The 22,913-nt window shown below is 47.9% G+C and overlaps 3 protein-coding genes across 9 annotated transcripts; 2 read left to right on the plus strand and 1 right to left on the minus strand.

Moving 5' to 3' along the window:
- The first annotated feature begins 1,017 nt into the window (after nt 1–1,017).
- Nucleotides 1,018–11,897, plus strand: LOC133119196 (endoplasmin). Its single transcript, XM_061229676.1, has 18 exons — nt 1,018–1,201; nt 2,523–2,625; nt 3,117–3,258; nt 3,594–3,710; nt 4,030–4,361; nt 4,740–4,851; nt 5,027–5,143; nt 5,492–5,608; nt 5,977–6,114; nt 6,685–6,762; nt 6,929–6,994; nt 7,140–7,409; nt 8,020–8,265; nt 8,754–8,890; nt 9,019–9,097; nt 9,424–9,579; nt 10,392–10,499; nt 10,923–11,897. The coding sequence occupies exons 1-18, from the start codon at nt 1,153–1,155 to the stop codon at nt 10,947–10,949; spliced, it is 2,394 nt and encodes a 797-aa protein (XP_061085660.1). The 5' UTR covers nt 1,018–1,152; the 3' UTR covers nt 10,950–11,897.
- A 2-nt stretch (nt 11,898–11,899) lies between these two features.
- LOC133119200 (ubiquinol-cytochrome-c reductase complex assembly factor 6) lies at nt 11,900–13,643 on the minus strand. Its single transcript, XM_061229684.1, has 3 exons — nt 13,501–13,643; nt 13,036–13,146; nt 11,900–12,080 (listed from the first exon to the last, which is right to left on the minus strand). Exons 2-3 carry the CDS (start codon nt 13,141–13,143, stop codon nt 11,991–11,993), a joined length of 198 nt encoding a protein of 65 aa, XP_061085668.1. The 5' UTR covers nt 13,144–13,146; nt 13,501–13,643; the 3' UTR covers nt 11,900–11,990.
- LOC133119197 (G/T mismatch-specific thymine DNA glycosylase-like) lies at nt 12,622–21,528 on the plus strand. 7 transcript variants are annotated; one of them, XM_061229681.1, is made up of 12 exons: nt 12,623–12,859; nt 13,908–13,972; nt 14,314–14,385; nt 14,727–14,965; nt 15,563–15,798; nt 16,340–16,409; nt 16,606–16,741; nt 17,084–17,166; nt 17,370–17,464; nt 18,295–18,466; nt 19,145–19,288; nt 19,921–21,528. In XM_061229681.1, the coding sequence occupies exons 3-12, from the start codon at nt 14,330–14,332 to the stop codon at nt 20,043–20,045; spliced, it is 1,356 nt and encodes a 451-aa protein (XP_061085665.1). In that variant the 5' UTR covers nt 12,623–12,859; nt 13,908–13,972; nt 14,314–14,329; the 3' UTR covers nt 20,046–21,528. The 7 variants fall into 7 exon arrangements, with proteins under 7 accessions (XP_061085666.1, XP_061085665.1, XP_061085667.1 ...); XM_061229679.1 differs by lacking the exon at nt 12,623–12,859 and adding an exon at nt 13,035–13,170; XM_061229680.1 differs by lacking the exon at nt 12,623–12,859 and adding an exon at nt 13,272–13,476.
- Nucleotides 21,529–22,913: the final 1,385 nt, after the last annotated feature.

The raw sequence follows: 22,913 nt of genomic DNA on the forward strand, positions 1-22,913 counted from the left end.
CTTCTTCAGTGGTCAAATGAATTCAATTCAGTCTGAATTTGCATGTCATTCAAACGCCTAGACATTTACACATATTGTTATTGTTACTTTTATTACGATTGTTATTATGTAAAATAATTACACTGATTACTGACGAAAAACTCACATATTCAGCGAAAGGTGCTTCACAAATACCAGAATTTGTAATGGCTTATCATCCTGCCTTTGAATGTCCCTCCCTGACATCAGTTTGTGCGCTGATTTTTTTCCAAATACTAATTGTAATTTCTGACATATTTCACATGTGTATTCTCAAACAAATTGACATTACCGTACCATAATTTTTCTAAATAAAATATTGCTGAAACCCACAACACCCACGAAAGTATCATGTCGACCATGCGGTCTAAAATACAACTTACAAGTATTTGTTATGTCTTGATAGGTCGTCTGTGCAGCACACACGTATCTGTACAAGCCTGCAGAAAGAAACAAAAGCTGTGGATTAAAAACTAAAAGTTGGCTTGGTTGAAAAAGCCCAGCAAGGTTTAGAAAAAACGTTTCCTGCTACAATTAGCTTTCAAGCCTATGCTTGACATGTTAACCTATGCATGAACATATGTTGAACTGCACAGTCAAAATGCAGTTGGCTATCGATAATTGGAAAACCATAGCAACGTAGTCGTCAAGGTAAACGTCCGGCACCCTGCATTACCCGGATGTCAGCCTTTGTGTACTTGCCATGACGTTCAATCAATGTTTCCCTTTTATATATATTCGGGTCGGTTTTTTATATTGGTGTTAGTATGGATTATGTGGTAATTATATGAAACATTATCATACGTCTATTCACTCGTCACATTTTCATTCATTGATGAAATGTCGTTCAGCCAATTGAATCTAGCCACGATTTCGACGTAAAAAGTCGGACATGGAAGGCTTGGATTGGGAGACCGCAGCCACAAATCGTTCCGTGATTGGCTGCTTGTTGTGCGTGGGCTGTGGCCATTGGTCAAAAGCTTTTTTTCCGCCTCTTTCATTCTTGGGTTTTAATAAAGGGACAAGATAAGAGACATAGGCTATAGTTTGAGTTCTTTAGCGGGGCTGATGACATAGAAAGACGCTTATAAGAATCACAGCTCTAATCAGCGTTACATACTTAATCTAACAAGTATGAGGCAAGTGTGGATCATCGGTCTCCTTTGTGCTCTTATTGCGTTTTGTAAGTAATGCACTATCTTATTTATTTCGCTGCCGTCGTTATCCACTTGAACTTGACTCCAGTAACGTTATCGTAACTTAGGTTTACCAACCATACAGCTCGCTTGCTTGTCGGTTAAATTATTATGTGAAATCTATCGTTTAATTTGTGCTTTATCTGGTTTAAGATTGCCGTAGATTAATTAACTTTCTGAGTAGCCTACGACATCCCTACTTGGGTTACTGGCACCGATCTTGAGGCTTTTCCCGGCCTTTCCTCACACGTGTTTCTAGAAGTTTCTTGGGTTGCCTTAAGAAACAATGTCCAGTCTAGCAGAAATTGCTAACTGATTGCACAGTCTAAATGATCAATTCGCTAGTTTTAGTTGGTTAGCCAAGTGTCAACTCGTTAACCGCAAAAGGTCTCTTCCTGTATTATTAGCCTGGTAAAGGCCGATCTGTTTCATTTCGTTTAATGTTCGGGCTCCTGAGGTTGATGGGTGTCTTCGAAAAATATTTCCTAGTAAAAGCAGTATGTCTGTGATACTCATCTACTTCGGTAATTTGGGCATGCTGTGCTGAAGTTGGCGAGCAACTGTCTTAATTGGTTGGGGTCCGCTAGCGTATGGGAAGTCGCACCACAGTAAGTGTCTTCATATGTTATAGGTTAGCTAGTAAAGCTGAAGTCGACTGCGTTTCTTCGGCAAGCAATTGTAAAGTCTTTAGTTGGGAGACGGGGACTTATTCTAGATTTCTTCCCCTGGGTTGGAAATGCTGGAACGGAACCGTCTGCCCGTGTAATTCAAGGTGAACTGTATTCCTCTTATCGGTTCTGTTGACACAACTGTGTTGAGAGCGTTTGCAATAGTCTAATGCAATTCTAATGCAATAATAATCATAATTATTATGGAAAATGTGGTGACAGTGCTCTCGCAGACACACGTAACATTCACACAGTTTTCTGAAAGTGCCCTGTGCGCGGTGTAGTGAGCCCTGTGTGAGGCACATTGGGATGTACGTTCAAATTGCGAGGCCTGCTACCTGGCTTCAAACCTAATTATCAGAACTTGAAAATCAACTTCAATGTATTGTTCTCTTCCTGGAGTTTTCCCTCTAGCATTTAGTGTTTGTTTAGTGTATGAACCTGACCCTGTGTGTCCCTATACCAGCCATTGTAAAAACAAACAAGCTGAAAAACACAAGTACCCAAAATATCCTACATTGCATGCAAAAACTGTCCCTTTATGCAAATCTGAAGCAATTGTCGATGGTTGGCGTTGTGTGGGCGTTTTGGAGAAGAGAGCCGCGCATCTTTGACCGTCTGGAATGCTTGTGTTCCCCAGCGTCCGTCAGGGCGGACGACGACGTGGACGTGGACGCGACCGTGGAGGAGGACCTGGGGAAGAGCAGAGACGGGTCCAGAACCGATGATGAGGTGGTGCAGAGGTTTGTGTTCTAACCCTATAACCCCCTCGCTGCAGGACGGAGCACAGATCCTCCGCCTGTCTCTTCCTGCGCTCACATCCTCCCACCCCTCCTGAGGGGGGGATGAGTCGCTCGAATCCTTCCCGGCATGCACTCTGGGCTGTAAAACCGGTCATTAAGGCGACGCGGTTGCATGATGAGCAGGTGCGCATACTTGGCAAACTGCTCGTACGATATTGAAACGAAAATCAGCCTGAAATGTAGTATGAGTGGTTGGTGGTTTCAAACGCAGCGTGCGCTCCGGGGGGGACTGAAACTTGGTGGTTTCGCCCCGTGTCATGTGACCTGTACACGCAGGTGTCTCGACCCGGTAATGCCAGTGATTTGCATGTACTGGGGCGGCGGTACTGACCTTGTGTCAGTGCTCTGCGCGGCGGTGGTGACTTGCAAAGGAAGGGAATGGAGGGAGGGGGAAAAAGGGCTGATTCCGGTTCCTTTTTTCCGGGCGTCAGGGAGGAAGAGGCGATCCAGCTGGACGGACTGAGCGCGGCGCAGGTGAAGGAAATCCGGGAGAAGGCGGAGAAGCACGTCTTCCAGGCCGAGGTCAACAGGATGATGAAGCTGATCATCAACTCCCTGTACAAGAACAAGGAGGTGAGACGTTCTGCCTGACCGCCTGACCCACCGTGTGATGAAGTGCTCTATTGCGGCTTCTAGTGGTCAATTTAAAGCTGTGGAAACCGACCCTGTTCCTGGAGATCTACACTCCTGTAGGTTTTCACTCCAACCCTATCAAAGCACACCTCACTCAACAGCTAGTGTTCTCGTTGAGCTGATTTTTAGAGTCGGGTGTCGAGTGAAGTTGGGGCGGAAATGAAAACCTACAGGATGGTAGATCTCCTGGAACCTGGTTGGCTACTACTGTCAGCAGGCAGACCATGAGATTGCCAATGCTGCCGTTTAGTGTTACACCTCTTTTGTGGTTTTAGATCTTCCTGAGGGAGCTGATCTCGAACGCTTCTGATGCCCTGGATAAGATTCGGCTGATGTCACTGACCAATGATGATGCGCTTGCCGGGAACGAGGAGTTGACTGTCAAAATCAAGGTGGGTGGAGTTACCGTAGCACCACTGAAGTTTGTTAGAGGTCTGGCAGACTGCTGTCGCTCAAACTCTATTTGGCTGCTGTTCAACCTGATGCTGCAAGCTTTGCAGACCAGCCTGGAATTTGCAATGCAGAAACCTTTGCTCGCATTCCGCTGGTCAAATGTATGGCTTTCAGTCTGAATTTGCATGTTATCAAACCACCCGGACATTGAAGCACATTATTACGATGATACACAGGGATGCAAGGAATGGGTTTCAGCTTGTATACAGGTCATTTCATGGACCGAAATGGTGGTAACCTCTCTCTATCGCTCTCCAGTCCGATAAGGATAAGAACATGCTGCACATCACCGACACGGGCATCGGCATGACCAAGGAGGACCTGGTGAAGAACCTGGGCACCATCGCCAAGTCGGGCACCAGCGAGTTCCTCAGCAAGATGACGGAGATGCAGACGGAGGGCCAGTCGACCTCCGAGCTGATTGGCCAGTTCGGCGTGGGCTTCTACTCGGCCTTCCTGGTGGCCGACAAGGTCATCGTCACGTCCAAGCACAACAACGGCACCCAGCACATCTGGGAGTCGGACTCCAACGAGTTCTCCGTGATCGAGGACCCGCGCGGGGACACACTGGGCAGAGGCACCACCATCACGTGAGTCGACCTCGGCATTGGCGGTGACGTGGCGGTTTAGTGCCACGCAAGGAGGTTTCGGGTTCGAATCCTAGACAGTCCAATTTGCCTGTGCTTGCTAAGACGGGCACGTCGGGGTGTGTGTTCTCCTGCTGTTGCCCTTGACCAAGAGTTGCCCTTGGGTGTTGCACTGAAGCTGCCCACTGCTCTCAAGTAGCTGGGATGGGTCAGATACAGACGATGCCTTTCATTGTCTGAGAAGGCGATGCTAATAAAGTAGAATCTAATGTCATGGTGGATCACTCTCCCAGTGCTAGTGTGCGTGTATATAGGTGGTTTGTGGGCTGTGTGGAAGTGGGTGTTAGAAGCTGGTTAAGCTCCGCCCCTCTTTCCCAACAGGCTGGTGATGAAGGAGGAAGCGACTGATTACCTGGAGCTGGAGACCATTAAGAACCTGGTGAGGAAGTACTCGCAGTTCATCAACTTCCCCATCTACGTGTGGAGTAGCAAGGTGAGCCCCTCCCCGCTTCTGCCAGGATGTTCTTAGTATTGGGACGCCCCCCCCTAAATGTTGCGACGGGACGGCGGACCAGCAGACGGTCCCCGGTGTGCTGGGTGGTCTGTCTGTCTGGCCAGGGAGCGGTGCCCAATCGCTGAGCTCTCTCGCTCTCTCACTTCCTGTCCAGACGGAGACCGTGGAGGAGCCCCTGGACGAGGAGGAGGAGCCGGAGAAGGAGGAGGCCGCGGAGGAAGAGGCCGAGGTGGAGGAGGAAGAGAAGGAGGACAAACCCAAGACCAAGAAGGTGGGAGGGCCTCCGCGTTGAACCGCTGGACGTTTTGGCGTATCTGACGCCCCAGCCCTCTTGGCTAGTGGGGATGAAAATGAAGTTAATTTCACTGAAGCGAAATTATTATTATTATTTTTATTTGATTGAAAGCATTAACAGTGAAACTGGCTGCCTGTACTGGATTGGTGTTGGGGCATCTGAATGGGGAGGGGTGGTTGGCTGTTGGCATCTGAATGGGGAGGGATGGTTGGATGTTGGCCTCTGAATGGGTTTTGGAGCTTTTGAATGCAGAGGAACGATTGGCTGGCGGGGCATCTGAAAGTGGGGAGGCCAGAGTCAGACGGCTGTGTCTCCTCTCCGCAGGTGGAGAAGACCGTGTGGGACTGGGAGCTGATGAACGACATTAAGCCCATCTGGCAGAGGCCCGCCAAGGAGGTGGAGGAGGACGAGTACAAGGCCTTCTACAAGACCTTCTCCCGGGTATGCCTGCCCCTGCGTCCCCGCGCTCCGGGTTTGGGGAAACCACAGTCGGAGGACCATGAGAACGGGCGATTCTGCTGCATTGATTTTTACCCACTGTCTACAGGGCATCCGGCAGGGCTCTTCAGTGTACCCAAAGGGTGTCCCTCATTAATGTTTGTCTTGGCAAGCCATTCAATGCATGAGTAGCTCTTTGTTTTATTTGCGTTTCCAAGCTCTGTTGGTAAGGGCCCACCGCCTTTTGAGCACAAGGAGGCCGTATGAGTCTGGTGTATTTGTGAGAGGGGCCTGTCTGTGCGGTCAGTGCCCACGGCTTTGAGTGACACTCCTGTGCTCACCGTTCGCACTGTTCCCCCCCCCCCCCGCAGGACTCTGATGACCCCATCTCTCACATCCACTTCACCGCCGAGGGGGAGGTCACTTTCAAGTCCATCCTCTTTGTCCCTGCCTCCGCCCCCCGCGGGCTGTTCGACGAATACGGCTCCAAGAAGAACGACTTCATCAAGGTGCGCCCCCCCACCCCCACCCCCGATGTGACCTGTGTACAGCTGACCCACTGAGTGCTGGAAAAGCAGCATTGATTAGTTACACTTGATCCGAAGCGACATTCGAAAACAACTACAGAACCGGTCGGATACAATTCACAAAGAATCAGTTGTTCAACCATGAACGTTGAATCTAGCACGCACGGTCCGTTAGGAATTAGGTCAGTAACTGCAGTACCAAAATAAATACAAATACTGCGACAGTCCTAGATTAAACTACAAAGTACAATAAGGGGATAAAAGGGGAGATGGCCGACATGCTACAAGCCTACAAGCAAATTGGCTGGCCTCAAACTCAGATACTGGGATGTGATGTAAGGGCTCCTTTCACTGCGCTGTCACGGTTGTATTATATTTCCATAATATTTGCATTTGGATGGTGTGCGGTTGGTCCAAGTGCATTCGGTATCGACGGTTTCACTACTGGCTGTGCTTTGTTGCACAGTAAACTGACGGTCTTCAAACCTAGACTGTAATGAGTACTTCCTCAACTCCCACAGGCCTGTTGGTAAACCTCTCCCTTTTCCACAGCTGTTTGTGCGGAGAGTTTTCATCACCGACGATTTCCATGACATGATGCCCAAGTACCTGAACTTCGTCAAGGGCGTGGTAAGCTGCTGCTCATTCGATCTCATCTTTGTGGATGGGAAGAGCCACTAAAATAATGAGGTTGAGTTTAGGAGTGGGGGGGGGGGCAGGTAAAACTAAAATGCTGTTTAGCGTTATGTCTAACGGGCTTCATTTCATTCATTCATTCCGTTTCATTTCTTCTCAGGTTGATTCAGACGACCTGCCCTTGAATGTGTCCAGAGAGACTTTGCAGCAACACAAACTGCTCAAGGTAGGACTTCAGGGGAAAGCCCTCTACACTTGACGCTGCATTGCATCCATTCACAGTATACTGCATGAATTCAGTTGCTAAATGCACCTTTCCCCCATTGGTTTGGCTTCCTTATCAAACTGCTAAACTTGATCCCCCCCCCCAGGTCATCCGCAAGAAGCTGGTGCGCAAGACCCTGGACATGATCAAGAAGATCGCCGAGGAGCACTACAACGACAAGTTCTGGAAGGAGTTTGGCACCAACATCAAGCTGGGCGTGATCGAGGACCACTCCAACAGGACGCGTCTGGCCAAGCTGCTGCGCTTCCACACGTCGCACAGCGACACGGTGGTCTCCAGCCTGGAGCAGTACGTGGAGAGGATGAAGGAGAAGCAGGATAAGATCTACTTCATGGCCGGAACCAACAGGAAGGAGGTGAGCCAAAATGGCTGCCGTTGTCGCCCTCTCGCTCCCAAATACTCCCAAATACTCACACGTCACCCCCCCCTGCTTACTTCCCTCCACTGGCTGCCTGTCACGGCTCGCATCAAATTCAAAACATTGGTGCTAGCCTTCCAAGCAGTTAAGGGGTCTTCCCCAGCTTACCTACAAAAAATCGTCAGACCCTACACCCCTGCCAGACCTCTTCGTTCAGCCTCCACAGGCCTCCGTTCAACCTCCCCCTCTCCGAACCTCCACCTCACGCTCACGACTACTGCTTGTTCTGGCTCCACGGTGGTGGAACGAACTCCCCGTTGAGGTCAGAACTGTAGAATCTCTCCCCACCTTCAAGCGCAAACTGAAGACGCACCTCTTCAAGCAGCATCCCCCCCTACCTCCCTGTGAACCTTAATTGTTGTATTTGTGATTTACGTTGTGTTTCGGTATTTTTAGTTGGCTCGGTAAGCAGTATTTGTATAGTTAAGTTCGGTCGCTTTTGCTTGTTTATTTGTTGTTTAAAAAAAGAAATGGGCCCTCTCCACTTGACTGTAGTGCGGAGTGAAGCTTCACGCGGGTCCTCATCCTGCCCTTCCCCCTCCCCCAGGCGGAGTCCTCTCCCTTCGTGGAGAAGCTGCTGAAGAAGGGCTACGAGGTGATCTACCTGACCGAGCCCGTGGACGAGTACTGCATCCAGGCCCTGCCCGAGTTCGACGGCAAGCGCTTCCAGAACGTGGCCAAGGAGGGCATCAAGTTCGACGAGAGCGAGAAGGCCAAGGAGCGGCGGGAGGCCCTGGAGAAGGAGTACGAGCCGCTCACCGCCTGGATGAAGGACAAGTCCCTGAAAGACATGGTAACGTGAAAGGCAGGCGACACTGGGGGGGGGGGGTAATTTGGTGTCCCTTCTGTTTGTTTAGACCGGGGGGGTGGGCGATTCCGGGTCCCGCAGGGCCGGTGCGTATGCAGGTTTTTGTTTCCGCCAATTACTCTGGCTAAATGTGATTGGCCATATGCAGCAACACTAGTTCACTCAGATTAGGTCACCATGAATCCATATCATACAGGGACATGAGCAGTCTTTGACTGTCATTAATGCATTAATGAAGGAATTTAGCAAAAATGCCAGATGATGTAAATGTCAGAGCCAATTAAGTCCAGCAGTTGGCATGAAAACCAGAAACGGATATGGCCCTCATTGCTCACCTCTGTTTTAGACCCTCTGAAAATGGGCAGAAGGTTAATGGGGCTTGGGGGCTACATGCACGCTCTTAATCTGAAGCCTCCCCCCGCCAGTGCCCCACAGCTTCGTTGACAGCCATTTTGTTTTCATCGTTTCTCCAGATTGAGAAGGCTGTGCTGTCCCAGAGGCTGACTAATTCTCCCTGCGCCCTGGTGGCCAGCCAGTACGGGTGGTCCGGAAACATGGAGAGGATCATGAAGGCGCAAGCCTACCAGACAGGAAAGGACATTTCCACAAAGTGAGTTGCGCGGATGTCGTGCGTTTCAGGCGGTTTCGCCCCCGGGGGGGGGGGATAATGCTACCGTGAGGCTTGTAAAACCATACTCTGTGCGTGTGCTATTCTGACAAGTATATCTTCTCTTCCAGCTACTATGCGAGTCAGAAGAAGACCTTGGAAATCAACCCCAAACACCCTCTTATCAAGGAGATGCTGAAGCGGGTCCAGGTAATTTGATCACATTTGAATGCGAGTCTCGGATTGGTGGGTCTAGGGTTAACCCGGTGGTCTTCAGGGGCAGTCGAATGGACCTCGATCCAGTCCCCGTTTAAGGCGGAGCCCCAGTGGCAAGTTCCTAAAAGGGGGGCTGCAGAAGAGCATGATGGTGCTTGATGAATGCAGGTCGTATGTTGGGGTCATGGCCCTCGGTTTCGTTTTATTTTGATGCATTTAATTCGGTTGGTCCCATTGGTGCATGGGACTGTGTTCAGAGCAGAATTTAAGTGTGTTGCAGGGACCGTGAAGTGTAAAGCCTGTTGGTTTGTGTTTTGCAGACTGACCCTGAGGACCAGACTGCCTCTGACCTGGCGGTGGTGCTGTTTGAGACGGCCACCCTGCGGTCGGGGTACCAGCTGGCCGACACCAAGCTGTACGGGGACCGGATCGAGCGCATGCTGAGGCTCAGCCTGAACGTGGACGTGGATGCGCAGGTGCCCGCAGAACCGCTCCTGACCGGCTCTGACCGGCTCTGACCGGCTCTGACCGCGCGGTCATCGCAATGCACTGAACGCTCCCAACGGCGGCTTTTCAGGTCCCCTGTTGTGGAAAATGACATTTCCCCTTTGCTACGCGATTCCACTGCTAAATCATTGTAAGGAGGTTTAAGGCGCTATAAACCCCGTGGAAGGGTCTAAATGCAGTCCTCGCATAAATCCAGACAATCCGTATGGAGAAAATATGAATTTAAAGGAGCCTTTCGGACGGCTTTATGCTCCCTTTGCGTCAGCATAGCCCACCTTGTAGCCAGAACAAATCCAGACTTTCAGTTTGTTGGAGCTGGCCGACCAATCAGAACAGAGGTTTGTTGATGTCAATAAGCCTTAAAGATGGTCACTAAAATGGCCTGTGCATGGTCCAGCATGTCCATTCACCGGCCATGAGGCACTGGGGAATGGACATGTAAAATTGGATGGAGATTGTGTGCTTTTAAGTACAGAAAACGGACGTCTTATTGATTTCATGACCTAAAGCAAAACACTGCAAATGCGTACAATATGGGACCTTTTATCTCCGGTGTCCAGTTGTTGTACACGGTCATTTAAAAAAAACTTTCACCGTTCTCTCACCCACCAGTGTTCACCAGTTATCTGACCATAGTAACGCTGGTGATTGGCGTGTGAGCAGCCTTTACCCTGTCTGTCACTGACTGACTGCTCCTCGCCATAGAAACGGGCCCCTATTGGTGCAATCAGGGGAAGTTCTTGTGGTGGGCGTGTCCTCATCCGTTCCCTCCCCCTTGCAGGTGGAGGAGGAGCCAGAGGAGGAGCCGGAGGAGGAGCCAGAAGAACCAGCAGAGGAAGATGAGGTTGATGAAGAAGAGGTCAAAGCTGAGGAGGATGAGGAAGAAACGGTAAGCGAGGGCTGGATGTGTCTGACGGGATGGGTCAGGCTCAAATCGTCCTCTATCCCAAGACTGATCTCTGATCAGTTCTTCTCATACTGGAGCGTGTGCTGCCAAGTGCTTTGATTCAAAAGCACAGCCAAGGAGAACTGTGTGGAAATTGGAGTTTAAGCTCTAGAGAATAGACATCATTGGGCAAGCCTATTGCCAAGTAGCCGAGGGACCTGGATGATTGATGGTTCAATCCCCGGTGTAGCCCTTAACCCCACATTGCTCTTGGGGGAGGGGAGGGGAATTGTCCCCTTCACTTTGGATAAGTGTCAGCTAAATGGCTAATGTAATGTTGGTGGGGGAAATTTGAGACATTTGTACACTGCCTCATGAAGCACGTCCTGGATTGCAGCGTGCTGATGTTGATCCGTCTGTCTCCAGGTTACCACAGAGCGAGACGAGCTGTAAAACCGGTCGGTGGCTAGCGGGAGGGACAGGGGAGCAGGACTGAATCCACAGAGCCAACCATCACCCCCGAGCGGCTGGGACTGGAACCCGGGAGCCAATCGTCAACCTGCAGAGGGGCGGGAACTGTAACCTGGCAGCCAATCACCCTGCCCAGCGGCAGCCGTGGAGCCGAGGAGCCAATCAACACTTAAGGGGGGGGGTGGGGCTGTGGGGATCTTACCTGGGATTGGGGGGTTTTTTTTAAGAGGCGCCTTTTCTTTTTTTGTTACATTCCTCATGATTGTAAATTTGTTAATATTTAACTGATCTGAATTATGGAGTGCTATCATCCTGTCGCGTGAACCATTAAATGTTTCCGGAAAGGGATGGTTTGGCAAGTTATTTTCGCTGCCTTTTGTTGGACTCATGGTATCCTCGCTGGGACGTTATGGCTGAGGAGATTCCTCCTGGCTTTAACGCTGCAGTGATGCCACACAGACTACTTTCCTCCATATTCTTGTGCCAGCTCAATCAACAGTGCCAGCTTCTTCATTTTGGCACTGGCATTGACGGGGCGGCCTGTAGCGTAGTAGTTAAGGTACATGACTGGGACCCGTAAGGTCGGTGGTTCTAATCCGGGTGTAGCCACAGTAAGATCCGCACAGCCGTTGGACCCTTGAGCAAGGCCCTTAACCCTGCATTGCTCCAGGGGAGGATTGTCTCCTGCTTAGTCTAATCAACTGTACGTCGCTCTGGATAAGAGCGTCTGCCAAATGCCATTAATGCAATGTAATGTAATGTAATTGAAGTCCTAATTCGGCATGAACCCCTTGCGTGCATTGGAAAGTGGGTATGGTGCAGAATGTTATTCATTGTAAACTTGCAACATGATTATCTTGGCCAGTCAAGTTGTCAGTTTTCATGGCTAGAATCTGAGAAACCAAATAAAATTTAAAAAAGCACAACAAATGTAAATATCCAATCATGTTTAATATGGGTCACATTGTATCCAAACTGTACATATATACATGACAATTTTCCAGGGAGGGAATCGGGAGAGAATCAGTTTTGGGAAGGAGTGTTCTTGCTCTGTCCCAGACCCAGGAGTTCAGTCTGCAGTTCCCCAGGTTTGGGTGGAATTTCCGGAATGGTCTGAAGGGAAAATGAAGTCATTTGGAAACAGAATCTGTAATGGCATTGCTCAAATTTAACCCCCGCACAATACTCTATATAGTGGGTAATAAAGATGCATAGATCAGGGGTGTCCAATCTTATCCAGAAAGGGCCGGTGTGTGTGCAGGTTGTTGTTTTAGCACAGGACTAAGACAGCTGATTCTACTCATCAAGGTCTTGATTAAAGACCATGATTAGTTAAGTATAATCAGGTGTGTTACTGCTGGGTTTAAAAAAAAAAAAAACCTGCACCCACACCAGCCCTTTTAGGATAAGATTGGATACCTCTGACATAGATGGTTTGAAGAAACACAAAAAGGGCAGCTGAACAGGATGTTGGATTTTGAGTGAATGATAAATGGTTGGCATGTATATAGCGCCTTTATCCAAAGCGCTGTACAATTGATGCTTCTCATTCACCCATTCATACAAACACTCACACACTGACATGATTGGCTGCCATGCAAGGCACCAACCAGCTCGTCAGGAGCATTTGGGGGTTAGGTGTCTTGCTCAGGGACACTTTGACACAGCCAGGGTGGGATCGAACCTGCAACCCTCCGACTGCCAGACGACTGCTCTTACTGCCTGAGCCATGTCGCCCCTTGAGTAGATTGTCTCCAACCCATAGGTTGTTTTGGTTAATTAAAATGATCTCATTCTGAGCTCTGTTTTGTGAACTAAGACTGAGGGTGGTGATTTTTCAGGGAACACAAATGGTTGTCTATACAGCACTTCAGCCATCCTTAGCCAAGTTGGTAAGTTTTGCCCCACATGAGTGACTTGCAGAAACACTTTGTATCCTGATCAGCTCAGTCGAGACCAACTGGTAGCCTGGGGGTGGAAGCCAACGCACACGCAGTCGGCAGGATGCGAGGACCAGAGTTGGGGAAGACTTTAAATGTAACACCAGCCGGGTTAGGAGGACTCTTACCAGGTCAGGTCTATAATGCTGATGGACCGCTTGTGCCCCGGCAAACATGGCGAAGATGCTGGCTCCGAACGTCCGCAGGTAGCGGGGCCAGGACACACCAGCAGGCATTTTCTACAGGAGGAAATTGTTAAATTGGTAAAATTATAAGGCGATAGCGTCATAGGAACTAGTTGATTAAAAACGGTTAAACCACGTGATATGATTCACACTAATGTCTTCATAATTTGAAATACATTTATCACGGGGTTTATGATTGTCACGTCTAGTGCACGAAACACGTGGATTAACCTGGTCTATGAGGCTTTATCACAACACAAGTATGACATTCGTTTGCCTTTAACATTGGAAGGAAGGACACATGGCAGATATTCGTCACAGTTAACGGCTTAAAGCCACTCGCATGGGCTATATTTCAAGATATATTATAACTACATTAACCAGGTAAAATAACTGACATTACTATACCTGTGAAACACTTTGAATGTATTAAACACGTTTTCCCGTCTCTTCCCGACCGTTCCAAACGACACATCCTGCGTATTCTCAGCCAATCGCACAAAGCACCGGAACTCAAATATTTGCAAGTGAGCGAAACCAACAAACAGGGCCTCAGAAATCCATGGGCGACATTGTGTTTTGCTTGGAAAGTCCTTCAAACCAATCTTACAGTAATACTTTATCAGTAGCGTAATTATACTTAATCAATAAAGCTAAATATGGGACTTTATAGCATTTTACCTATATATAGCCTCGGAAATATATTTGATGTACCCTCCCAGTTTCGAAAATGGTAGCTTCTGGTGTCAAAGTGGACTGAACATTCATTGTGTGATTTTTGTGTTTATGGAATCATCAGCTTTTTTGCCTTTTAGCGTTTTTAAGAAACTACTTCGACCTCTTCATGAAAAACTGCAGTTTCCATATTTTTACAGGGCAGGTATGTTTCATAAACTTGTGCATACTTGTGTAGTTTGCTCGCTGATTTCGTGTTTTTTCTCTTGCATTAATTTGGGGGTAGTTAGCTTGCTAGCTAATGTTTGAATTGTTTTTAGCGAAGCTAGCTACTAGCTATTTAGCTAAACTAAGTAAGTTGGTATGCTCGAGGGTGCAAAAGTGAGAAGAATGAAATTTTCACTCCTTTATTTTCACTCGCCTTGAGCCGGCTAGTATAACTTGTTAGCTTGCTAGTTAGCAAAGTACTTTAACAAACACAAAAGGATGGGATATGGTTAGCTACCGATTTGGAACATCAATATGTATATTTTTATTCTGTTCAAGTAAATCCAGCATTAAGATGGAAGAGAGGCAGTATGCATCTTTGACGGTCCCTACGGATTATCTGCAGCACTGGTGAGTTCTTCAAACATCGATTCGTGTAGCGCTTTTTTCTTTTTTCTTTTTTTGTCACAATTTGGGATTTAAGCCCGTATCACTTGTCGTGGACCGTAACATGCTGTTACGATAGTGTAGACCGCCAGCACAGGAAAACAAACCTCTTTTGTGTACAGGACCCCTCCCCCCCTCTCAATATCATGTCGGTTTGTTTCGAATTTAGTGATTAATTATGGATAATGTATAAACAGAAAATGCTCAGGGTTTAGACGTCCTCAGCTTGTGCCCCGTAGCCCCTCCCCCCTCCCCCCCATCCATAAACTGTTCTCCGGTAACTTCGCTCTGCCTCTGTCCTGCAGGTTTCCAGCCACCCAGCATGTCCAGGCTCTCCAGGTCTCGCCGTACCACCAAATGGCCGAAGATGCACTCTTCATGGACACGCCGGGGGAGCACAGGGTGATGACGGAGATGATGGTCCACCAAGAGCCCACGTACGCTCCCCAAGAGCCCACGTACACACACCAAGAGCCCTACGTCCCCCACGAGCACCCTGCCCAAATGCAGGGGTACCCCCTCCCGCCCTACGGAGCAGCTCCAGGTTCGCCCTCCCGTTCCGCTCTCAGTATTTAGCGGATGTTATTTGTCCTTTTGACTCATTTTTTAAAATTGTTTTTGTTGTTAATCGTCTTGCTCTGACCAATACACCACATACATGTGAATGGCTATGGCTATGACTATGGTGAGTGACTATGGCTATGACTATGGTGAATGACTATGGCTAGTCCCAGACGATGGTGAATGACTATGGCTATGACTATGGTGAGTGACTATGGCTATGACTATGGCTATGACTATGGTGAGTGACTATGGCTATGACTATGGTGAGTGACTATGGCTATGACTATGGTGAATGACTATGGTGAGTGACTATGGCTATGACTATGGTGAATGACTATGGCTATGACTATGGTGAATGACTATGGCTAGTCCCAGACGATGGTGAATGACTATGGCTATGACTATGGTGAGTGACTATGGCTATGACTATGGTGAGTGACTATGGCTATGACTATGGTGAGTGACTATGGCTATGACTATGGTGAGTGACTATGGCTAAGACTATGGTGAGTGACTATGGTGAATGACTCCGGTGAATTAAGTTGATTTTTGAAACCCCGGGTTCGGCGCGTCGCAGGTTACTTCGTGGACCGCGACGAGCACCGCGTGCGGCCCCTGGTCTACCCCGTGGCCCCCGCGAAGGGGAAGCGGGGGCGGCCCCCCGGCGACGAGGCCAAGGCCAAGCAGGAGCGTCCGCAGGAGGGCGGCGGGAAGGTCAAGCGGAAGGTGGACCGCTTCAACGGCATGTCCCCCGAGGAAGTCATGACCAAAACCCTGCCCGACATCCTCGCCTACAACCTGGACATCCTCATCGTGAGTCGTCCCCCCCCCCCCCCCCCCCCCGACTGCTCCCTGTAGCGTAGCAGTTAAGGTAAAGGACTGGGACCTGCGAGGTCGGCGGTTCGATCCCCGGTGTAGCCACAATAAGATCCGCACAGCCGTCGGGCCCTTGAGCAAGGCCCTTAACCCTGCATTGCTCCAGGGGGTAGGACTGTCTCCTGCTTAGTCTAATCAACTGTACGTCGCTCTGGATAAGAGCGTCTGCCAAATGCCAATAATGAGATGTAGGTTGATTAGACTAAGCAGGGGATAATAACACGTGGAGCAATGCGGGATTAAGGGCTCGATAGCCTTATTGTGGCTACACCGAGGCGTGAACCACCAACCTTCCGGGTCCCAGTCATGTACCTTCACCACTACGCTACAGGCCACCCCCAGCCCACGGCTTGTGTTCCTGTGGGATCCGGTTAGGCTGAGATGGGTGTCAGGTGGTCGGATGTGGAGAGCCGTGCTCAAAACGTAATTTGGATTAAAAAGGTGCGAGCGGCTGGAAAATGACAACATTATCTTACAGATTGGAATCAACCCAGGACTGCTGTCCGCGTTCAAGGGACGCCACTACCCTAACCCCGGGAACCATTTCTGTAAGTCCCCCCCGCTTCATCTTGTCGATCGTATCTTATAAGATTTTCCCGGGATTATCACACAGCACTGTCACCATGAGCTATATGACGATGACCCATGAAATCCGATTCATTCCTGCTGTCGGTTTGTAAGAGATCGGGTGAATGAATGAGGAAACATTGGAGATACACGCAGTATTATCTTTGCCGTCTTCAGGGAAGTGCCTGTTCTTATCGGGGATCACTGAAGTCCAGCTCAACCACATGCACGACCAGTCTCTGCCCGAGAAGTATGGGATCGGCTTCACCAACATGGTGGAGAGGACCACTCCGGGAAGCAAGGACCTCACAAGGTAAGATGGTGGATGGGGCAGTTTAACCCATTATTGGCTAAGGTGCCCTATAGAAAACCCATAGAAAGGCTGAGGAATCACAATGCATTTCAACGGTCATGTGACTTGGAAAAACGCTCATATGATCAAATGCAACAATGTTAAGGGAGATGTAATGCGCAGGTCGCATCCGCCCATATGGGGTTAGGAAGCAGAGCTTCAGTATATTTGCTCATCTCCCCAAAGCCCAAATGTAGGGGAAAATGCATGTGTCTGTGCATGTGTTTCTCACTGCTTTGCTGATAATGCATTTTCACTTGATGCGTTTTCAAAATGGCCTCCTCCTGTTTTCTTTTCGCGCAGTCAAGAGTTCCGCGATGGAGGCAGAATTCTGGTGGAGAAGGTGCAGAAATACAAGCCCCTCATAGCGGTCTTCAACGGAAAGTGTAAGAGACAGAAAAGTCGTGCCTTCACTTGTTCACCACCTGAACTGTGTCTCTGACAGTTGTGAATTTTGCAGCGTTAAATTAAAGTCCTTGGGTTAGGACTGAATGAATATGAATGAAACGTGTAGTAGTTAGGTCTTCTGATATTCTGTCTTTTCAGAATGCCCTGTACAGATACAGATACATTTTTTTTTCCTCTTCAGGTATTTATGAAATTTTCAGCAAAGAGATCTTTGGAGTGAAGTCCAAGAAACTGGACTTCGGCTTGCAACCTCACAAAATTCCGGAAACGGACACGGTAAGGCACGCGCCCTGGGAACGTCGGGATGTAAAAGCCACCTTTCAGTGGCTGCTCTGCCATCGCACTTTCTCTGAGTAACTGTAAAAACACTCTGTGGATTGAGTCTTGCTTCAGGAAATGGGGTAGAAAAGGAACATTCTAAGGTCGATATGTGTTGTGAAGTTGATTTCCTCCTTACCCGAAACGTAACCCTGTCCCGAAATGCATACGCTCGAGTACCCGGTCCTAAAGTCCCCACGGGGTCTGAGACGGACCTACAAGGAACGCAGCTGAGGATTTGATTGACGGCTGTGGATTTATTCAGTTCCATCCTTCGTGATTGTCATTGCCTTCTTAAGCAACAAAATGTGTGCTCCGTTTGACCCATTACGTTACATTACATTAATGGCATTTGGCAGACGCTCTTATCCAGAGCGACATACAGTTGATTAGACTAAGCAGGAGACAATCCTCCCCTGGAGCAATGCAGGGTTAAGGGCGTTGCTCAAGGGCCCAACGGCTGTGCGGGTCTTATTGTGGCTACACTGGGATTTGAACCACCGACCTTGCGTGTCCCAGTCACGCACCTTAACCACTACGCTACAGGCCGCCCATCCTAATTACTATGTTATGAGCAGTGTGCAGCCATAGTGCAGCCCCCGGGGGACCAGCTCCAGTTCTGAGACCAGTGCCTTGGTCACGCGTAACGGCTAAAGTGCACCGAGGGGCCATTTTGGCTCCGATGAACCTAACATTGCACGTCATTGTGTTTGATTGAAGGCTGTGGATTCGATTGACTGCTGATTTGATTTGATTGACGGAGAGATGCCCTTCCCTCTTGCCGGCAGGTGTGCTACCTGATGCCCTCGTCGAGCCCGCGCTGCTCCCAGTTCCCCCGCGCCCAGGACAAGGTGCAGTTCTTCCTCAAGCTGAAGGACCTGAGGGACCAGCTCAAGGGCGTGGACAAGAGCAAGGAAGTGGAGGAAATAAAGTACACATTCGACCTGGGCCTGGCCAAAGGTGAGCGCGCCTGTGGGGGGCAGCCACAACACTGCACAGCCACAACAGTCATCATTCTGTCATTGGAAGGGAATGCTTTCACCCGATCGTCTGATTCGTCTTGGTTTCCTGGAAAAATGCAAAAAGGATGCAGGCCGTATATTTTCACGTGCTTGTTTTAAAAGCTACCGGAGGTCTTTCTTTAGCTGGATATGCTTTCTCCTTGATGTTCCCTTCCCTTGCTTCGAGGGGGGGCAATCTCCAAAATGGCAGGATGAAATACGGAGGCCACCCCAGGTTCGGTTCGGAAAGAAAGAGGGGAGAGTAATTTTAGTCCCTTGCTCCCTCGTTTTTTTCCTCCCTCCCGCCTCACGTATAAAACGCAAGCTCCCAACAAGAAGGGAAATCCCATAATGCAATGTTTCATGCGTGAAGACGAGCGGAGAGGGGCTGTTTTGGTTTCTTCATCGTCTGTCCTCCCATGCAGGGCACCTGTCGAGTTTGCTTGTTGCACGTAACAAATTTAGTCCAGAAATAACTCCCTCCCTCGCGGGAAGACACTCGAAGTTACTCGAGAGTAACTCTGTAATCCTACTTTGTGAAATGCCCCCCTGAGATGGTGGCAGTGTCTCACAGAACTCTCTCTCTCTCTCTCTCTCTCTCTCTCTCTCTCTCTCTGTCTCTCTGTCTCCATGCCAGAGGATGCCAAGAGGCTGACCATTAAGGAGGAGAAGCATGACCCTGGGTACGAGCCTCCGTTCAGCGGGGCCTGTGGGACGAGCGAGCGGCAAAGCAACGGACACTGCAGCTTCTCCTACCCTGAGACGCGCGCGGGAGACACTGGTGAGCCTGAGGCACGGGGCACGGCCCACTTACTGTCTAACACACACATCTCTCACTCTACTGTCTAACACACATCTCTCATTCTACTGTCTAACACACATCTCTCACTCTACTGTCTAACACACACATCTCTCATTCTACTGTCTAACACACGTCTCTCATTCTACTGTCTAACACACGTCTCTCATTCTACTGTCTAACACACATCTCTCACTCTACTGTCTAACACACACACCTCTCATTCTTCTGTCTAACACACACATCTCATTCTACTGTCTAACACACATCTCTCACTCTACTGTCTCACACACATCTTTCATTCTTCTGTCTAACACACACACCTCTCATTCTTCTGTCTAACACACATCTTTCATTCTACTGTCTAACACACACACATCTCTCATTCTACTGTCTAACACCACACACACATGTCTCATTCTACTGTCTTAACACCACACACACAACTCTCATTCTACTCTCTAACACACACATCTCTCATTCTACTGTCTAACACACACATCTCTCACTCTACTGTCTAACACACACATCTCTCACTCTACTGTCTAACACACATCTCTGAACACTCAGTTCCTCTGGTTTGATAATGTCCTCCCCCCCTCCCCCCCTCCAAGCTATACCCAGTACAGAAGCTACACCCCTAACATCAATGGGACGGGTCCTGGATGGCCAGTGGATGATGCAGTCATTTGCTGATCAGATCCCAGACATTGCTGGCAGCAGCACACAGCCCCAGTAGGGGGGGAGACTACATCAAGGGGATGGAGCCTCACTAAACTCCTCCCAGGAATTTCACGGATGCTTGAGGATTGGCTCCAGGTGGCTGAGTATGCCACACCCAGTTTCTCTGGCAACGGTTAGTTCTGTTCTCTCTCAGTGCAGCAGAGGAGCAGAACCACTGAAGAGGTCACAAGGAATTTGAAGTGGACTGATTTACCATTTTTGACACTTATTTTTTTAACAACGGTAGATTTGAAAAATAATTATTTGTTTTGTGTTTGTTCTTATAACTGTTTAACGTAACGCGAGACTTGTGTCCGTTTTTTTATGCGATTTTTTAAAGAGGATAGTGGACTTTTTCCGCAGAAACTGTCTTTTATTGGTTCTCAAAGTGTGCTGATGTATTTTGGAATTTGCGCGCGCGCGTAAAATCGCTGTCCAGACTGCTCACACCTCGACCGCGGTCCGAGCGGCTGTTACATTTACCCTTCACAGTGGTACAGTATCACTCCTTAGGGAAGTCATATATAAACTGCGGTGTGCTGATATTTTATTAACTTCTGTAGCAATTCATGGTTCCACCCTCGAGCCAGTCCGGGAGTGCTTTTCAATCGCTTATTTTCACCTCTCATCCTTTGCTCGCATCCTTCCCGCGCTTTCTTCGCTCCACCAAACGGAGGACGCAAGGAAAAGGAGGGGGAGGGCAGAGGAGTTGAGGAAACCGTGTATCGTGTTAATGGGACGTCATTTACTCTTTCAAGCGTCAAGTTTGAAGCCGTGAGATTTTACCAAGGTGGCGGTAGTGGAGAGGTGGATCCGCAGGTCGATCAATACTTCCGGCGAGGATGTGTTCCCGTGTCCTCATAAAAGCATTAAGGACCGAGGGGATGAAATGCTTTAAAATACACTGGTAAATGCACGGATAAAATAAGCGATTGAAATGAACCCGAGGCATGCCAAGGCTTTTCTCGTTTTGTTTTTGTTTTTTCCCCCCCCCCTGGACTCAGGGTACTTGTGCCAGCAGGGCATTCTGGGAGGAGAAGACCTCTGGCACTGTATAACGGGGTCGGACTCTGTAACCATGTGATCACAATGAAGTTTTCGAGGAGATTGTGTTACAGTTGGTTAACCTGACAGAATGTTTTACGTTTTTGTCATGTTATGGGGGGAAAAATGGTGGTCAGAAAAATAAATGTGAGGCTATTTTTCTAAAAATGGAAAACCTACGAACCTGTTCCATATTCTACCTGAATTTGAAAAGGGGATAAAAAAACATTGAGACTACCTCATTCTTTTGCTGCCCAACGTAATTGGCTCACGGTTGGGGGAAAAAATCATGTCTGTTGAACACTTGTTCAATGTTTCTTGCATTAAAAAGGCACCAAATATGTATTTTATTGTGGGTTTTTCATTAGTCCCTGAAAATTGCTATTTCAGATGTTACAAGCGATGTAGACACTACATGTTGATAGTCAATGTGATTTAAAAATATTTTGAAAATGGAGGAAGTCATTGTTTGTTGCTTGTTTTCATGCTTTGCACATGTTTTCATTTCCCCTTTTTTGTCTGTTACAATAAGCCGTGACCAGGCACAACATGTAATCGTCTGAGCTAAGATCTACAAAATCTTTTTAATGGATTGCACAATTCCACTGAAATCAGCTCTTCACTCTCAAGCCTCAGTGAAATGTATTCACTGTTTGAACCTTACATTTTAATTTTATTTGCATTTGTCGGTTTTAGTCTTTCAAGTCTACTGCAAACCATCGCATTGTTGTTTCATTCTTGTTTTCTGTGTAGGTTAGGTGATGCAGTTCCATTTTCATGTCAAATATGATGCTTAGGTGGCAAAAAAAAAAAACCTTACTGCACAACACTAAAGATATCCTGTCACAGTCAGTATTTATTTATTTGTTTATTTTTCAATGTTTTTTTTATTCATGACTTTTACACAAGTACTCAATCCTTGACAATCTTGGGACAGCACGGGCAAATTGAACACAAAGCAAGATAAGCTACATTTGCCACGTGGCTCTATACCAGGGGTCAGCAACCCTGGTCCTGGAGAGCCGCAGGGTGTGCTGGCTTTCGTTGTTACTTGGCATTAATTGATCAATGAAAGCCGTTGATTACACAGTTAACTCACCTCACCTGGGGCCTCATTTATAAACGTTGCGTATGCACAAAAGAATGCGTACGCCACTTTCTAAGCAAACTTTGGCATTTATAAAAAACGAACTTGACGGGAAAATGTGCGGTCCTCCACGGAAACTCTGACCCATGCGTACGCACATTAACTGGAGAAATGAGAAACTGCGACTCCGATGGCAATGGGATGAAACGTGAGAAATGGTGTGAAATTGATACCACTGTGTAAAATAAATTGAAATATTACCTCTCACGTAACATATATGAAGAGTTAATTTGCTAAAACGGATAAAAGCCTCTCTTAAAACAAATAAACAAACAGCTGTTTGATTGATGCTCCCTAAAGTGCCCAAAAAATATGATTTAGGATGATAAATATAAACGGAGATGTTGTTGTAAAATAATCCCTCAAATATGTAGACAAATTGTTAAACAATACTTCATGTTATTAAATGTATTCTCATAAATAATATGGTGAACAGTCGGACAAATGACGCTGCACTGATGCCGTTTACAATGTGTCAGTCGAGCAGATACGAGTGCATAGTTTCATATATTGTTATCATATTCATATATTATGTTTTATAATGTGTTTATTGTTATGGATTTTTATTCGTTTTATCTCTTAATTTTGTAACTGTGTTTTCAATGGTGCTAGACAAATAACGTGTATTATTATCATTATTATTATTATTATCATCGTCATCACATTCGTTGTGCAGAACTGTTCGTCATTTAC

This window comes from Conger conger, chromosome 19, assembly GCF_963514075.1.
Source record: "Conger conger chromosome 19, fConCon1.1, whole genome shotgun sequence".
Classification (NCBI taxonomy): domain Eukaryota; kingdom Metazoa; phylum Chordata; class Actinopteri; order Anguilliformes; family Congridae; genus Conger; species Conger conger.

Coding starts and splice junctions, on each gene's coding strand:
- LOC133119196 (XM_061229676.1), top strand. CDS start 1,153: ATGAGGCAAGTGTGGATCATCGGTCTCCTTTGTGCTCTTATTGCGTTT. Junction 4,362..4,739: donor GGCAGAGGCACCACCATCAC/GTGAGTCGACCT, acceptor CTTTCCCAACAG/GCTGGTGATGAAGGAGGAAG. Junction 8,266..8,753: donor ACAAGTCCCTGAAAGACATG/GTAACGTGAAAG, acceptor TCGTTTCTCCAG/ATTGAGAAGGCTGTGCTGTC.
- LOC133119200 (XM_061229684.1), bottom strand. CDS start 13,143: ATGCCTGCTGGTGTGTCCTGGCCCCGCTACCTGCGGACGTTCGGAGCC. Junction 12,081..13,035: donor AGCATTATAGACCTGACCTG/GTAAGAGTCCTC, acceptor TTTTCCCTTCAG/ACCATTCCGGAAATTCCACC.
- LOC133119197 (XM_061229677.1), top strand. CDS start 13,436: ATGGGCTATATTTCAAGATATATTATAACTACATTAACCAG. Junction 17,167..17,369: donor AGCGGTCTTCAACGGAAAGT/GTAAGAGACAGA, acceptor TTTCCTCTTCAG/GTATTTATGAAATTTTCAGC. Junction 19,289..19,920: donor GACGCGCGCGGGAGACACTG/GTGAGCCTGAGG, acceptor CCCCCCTCCAAG/CTATACCCAGTACAGAAGCT.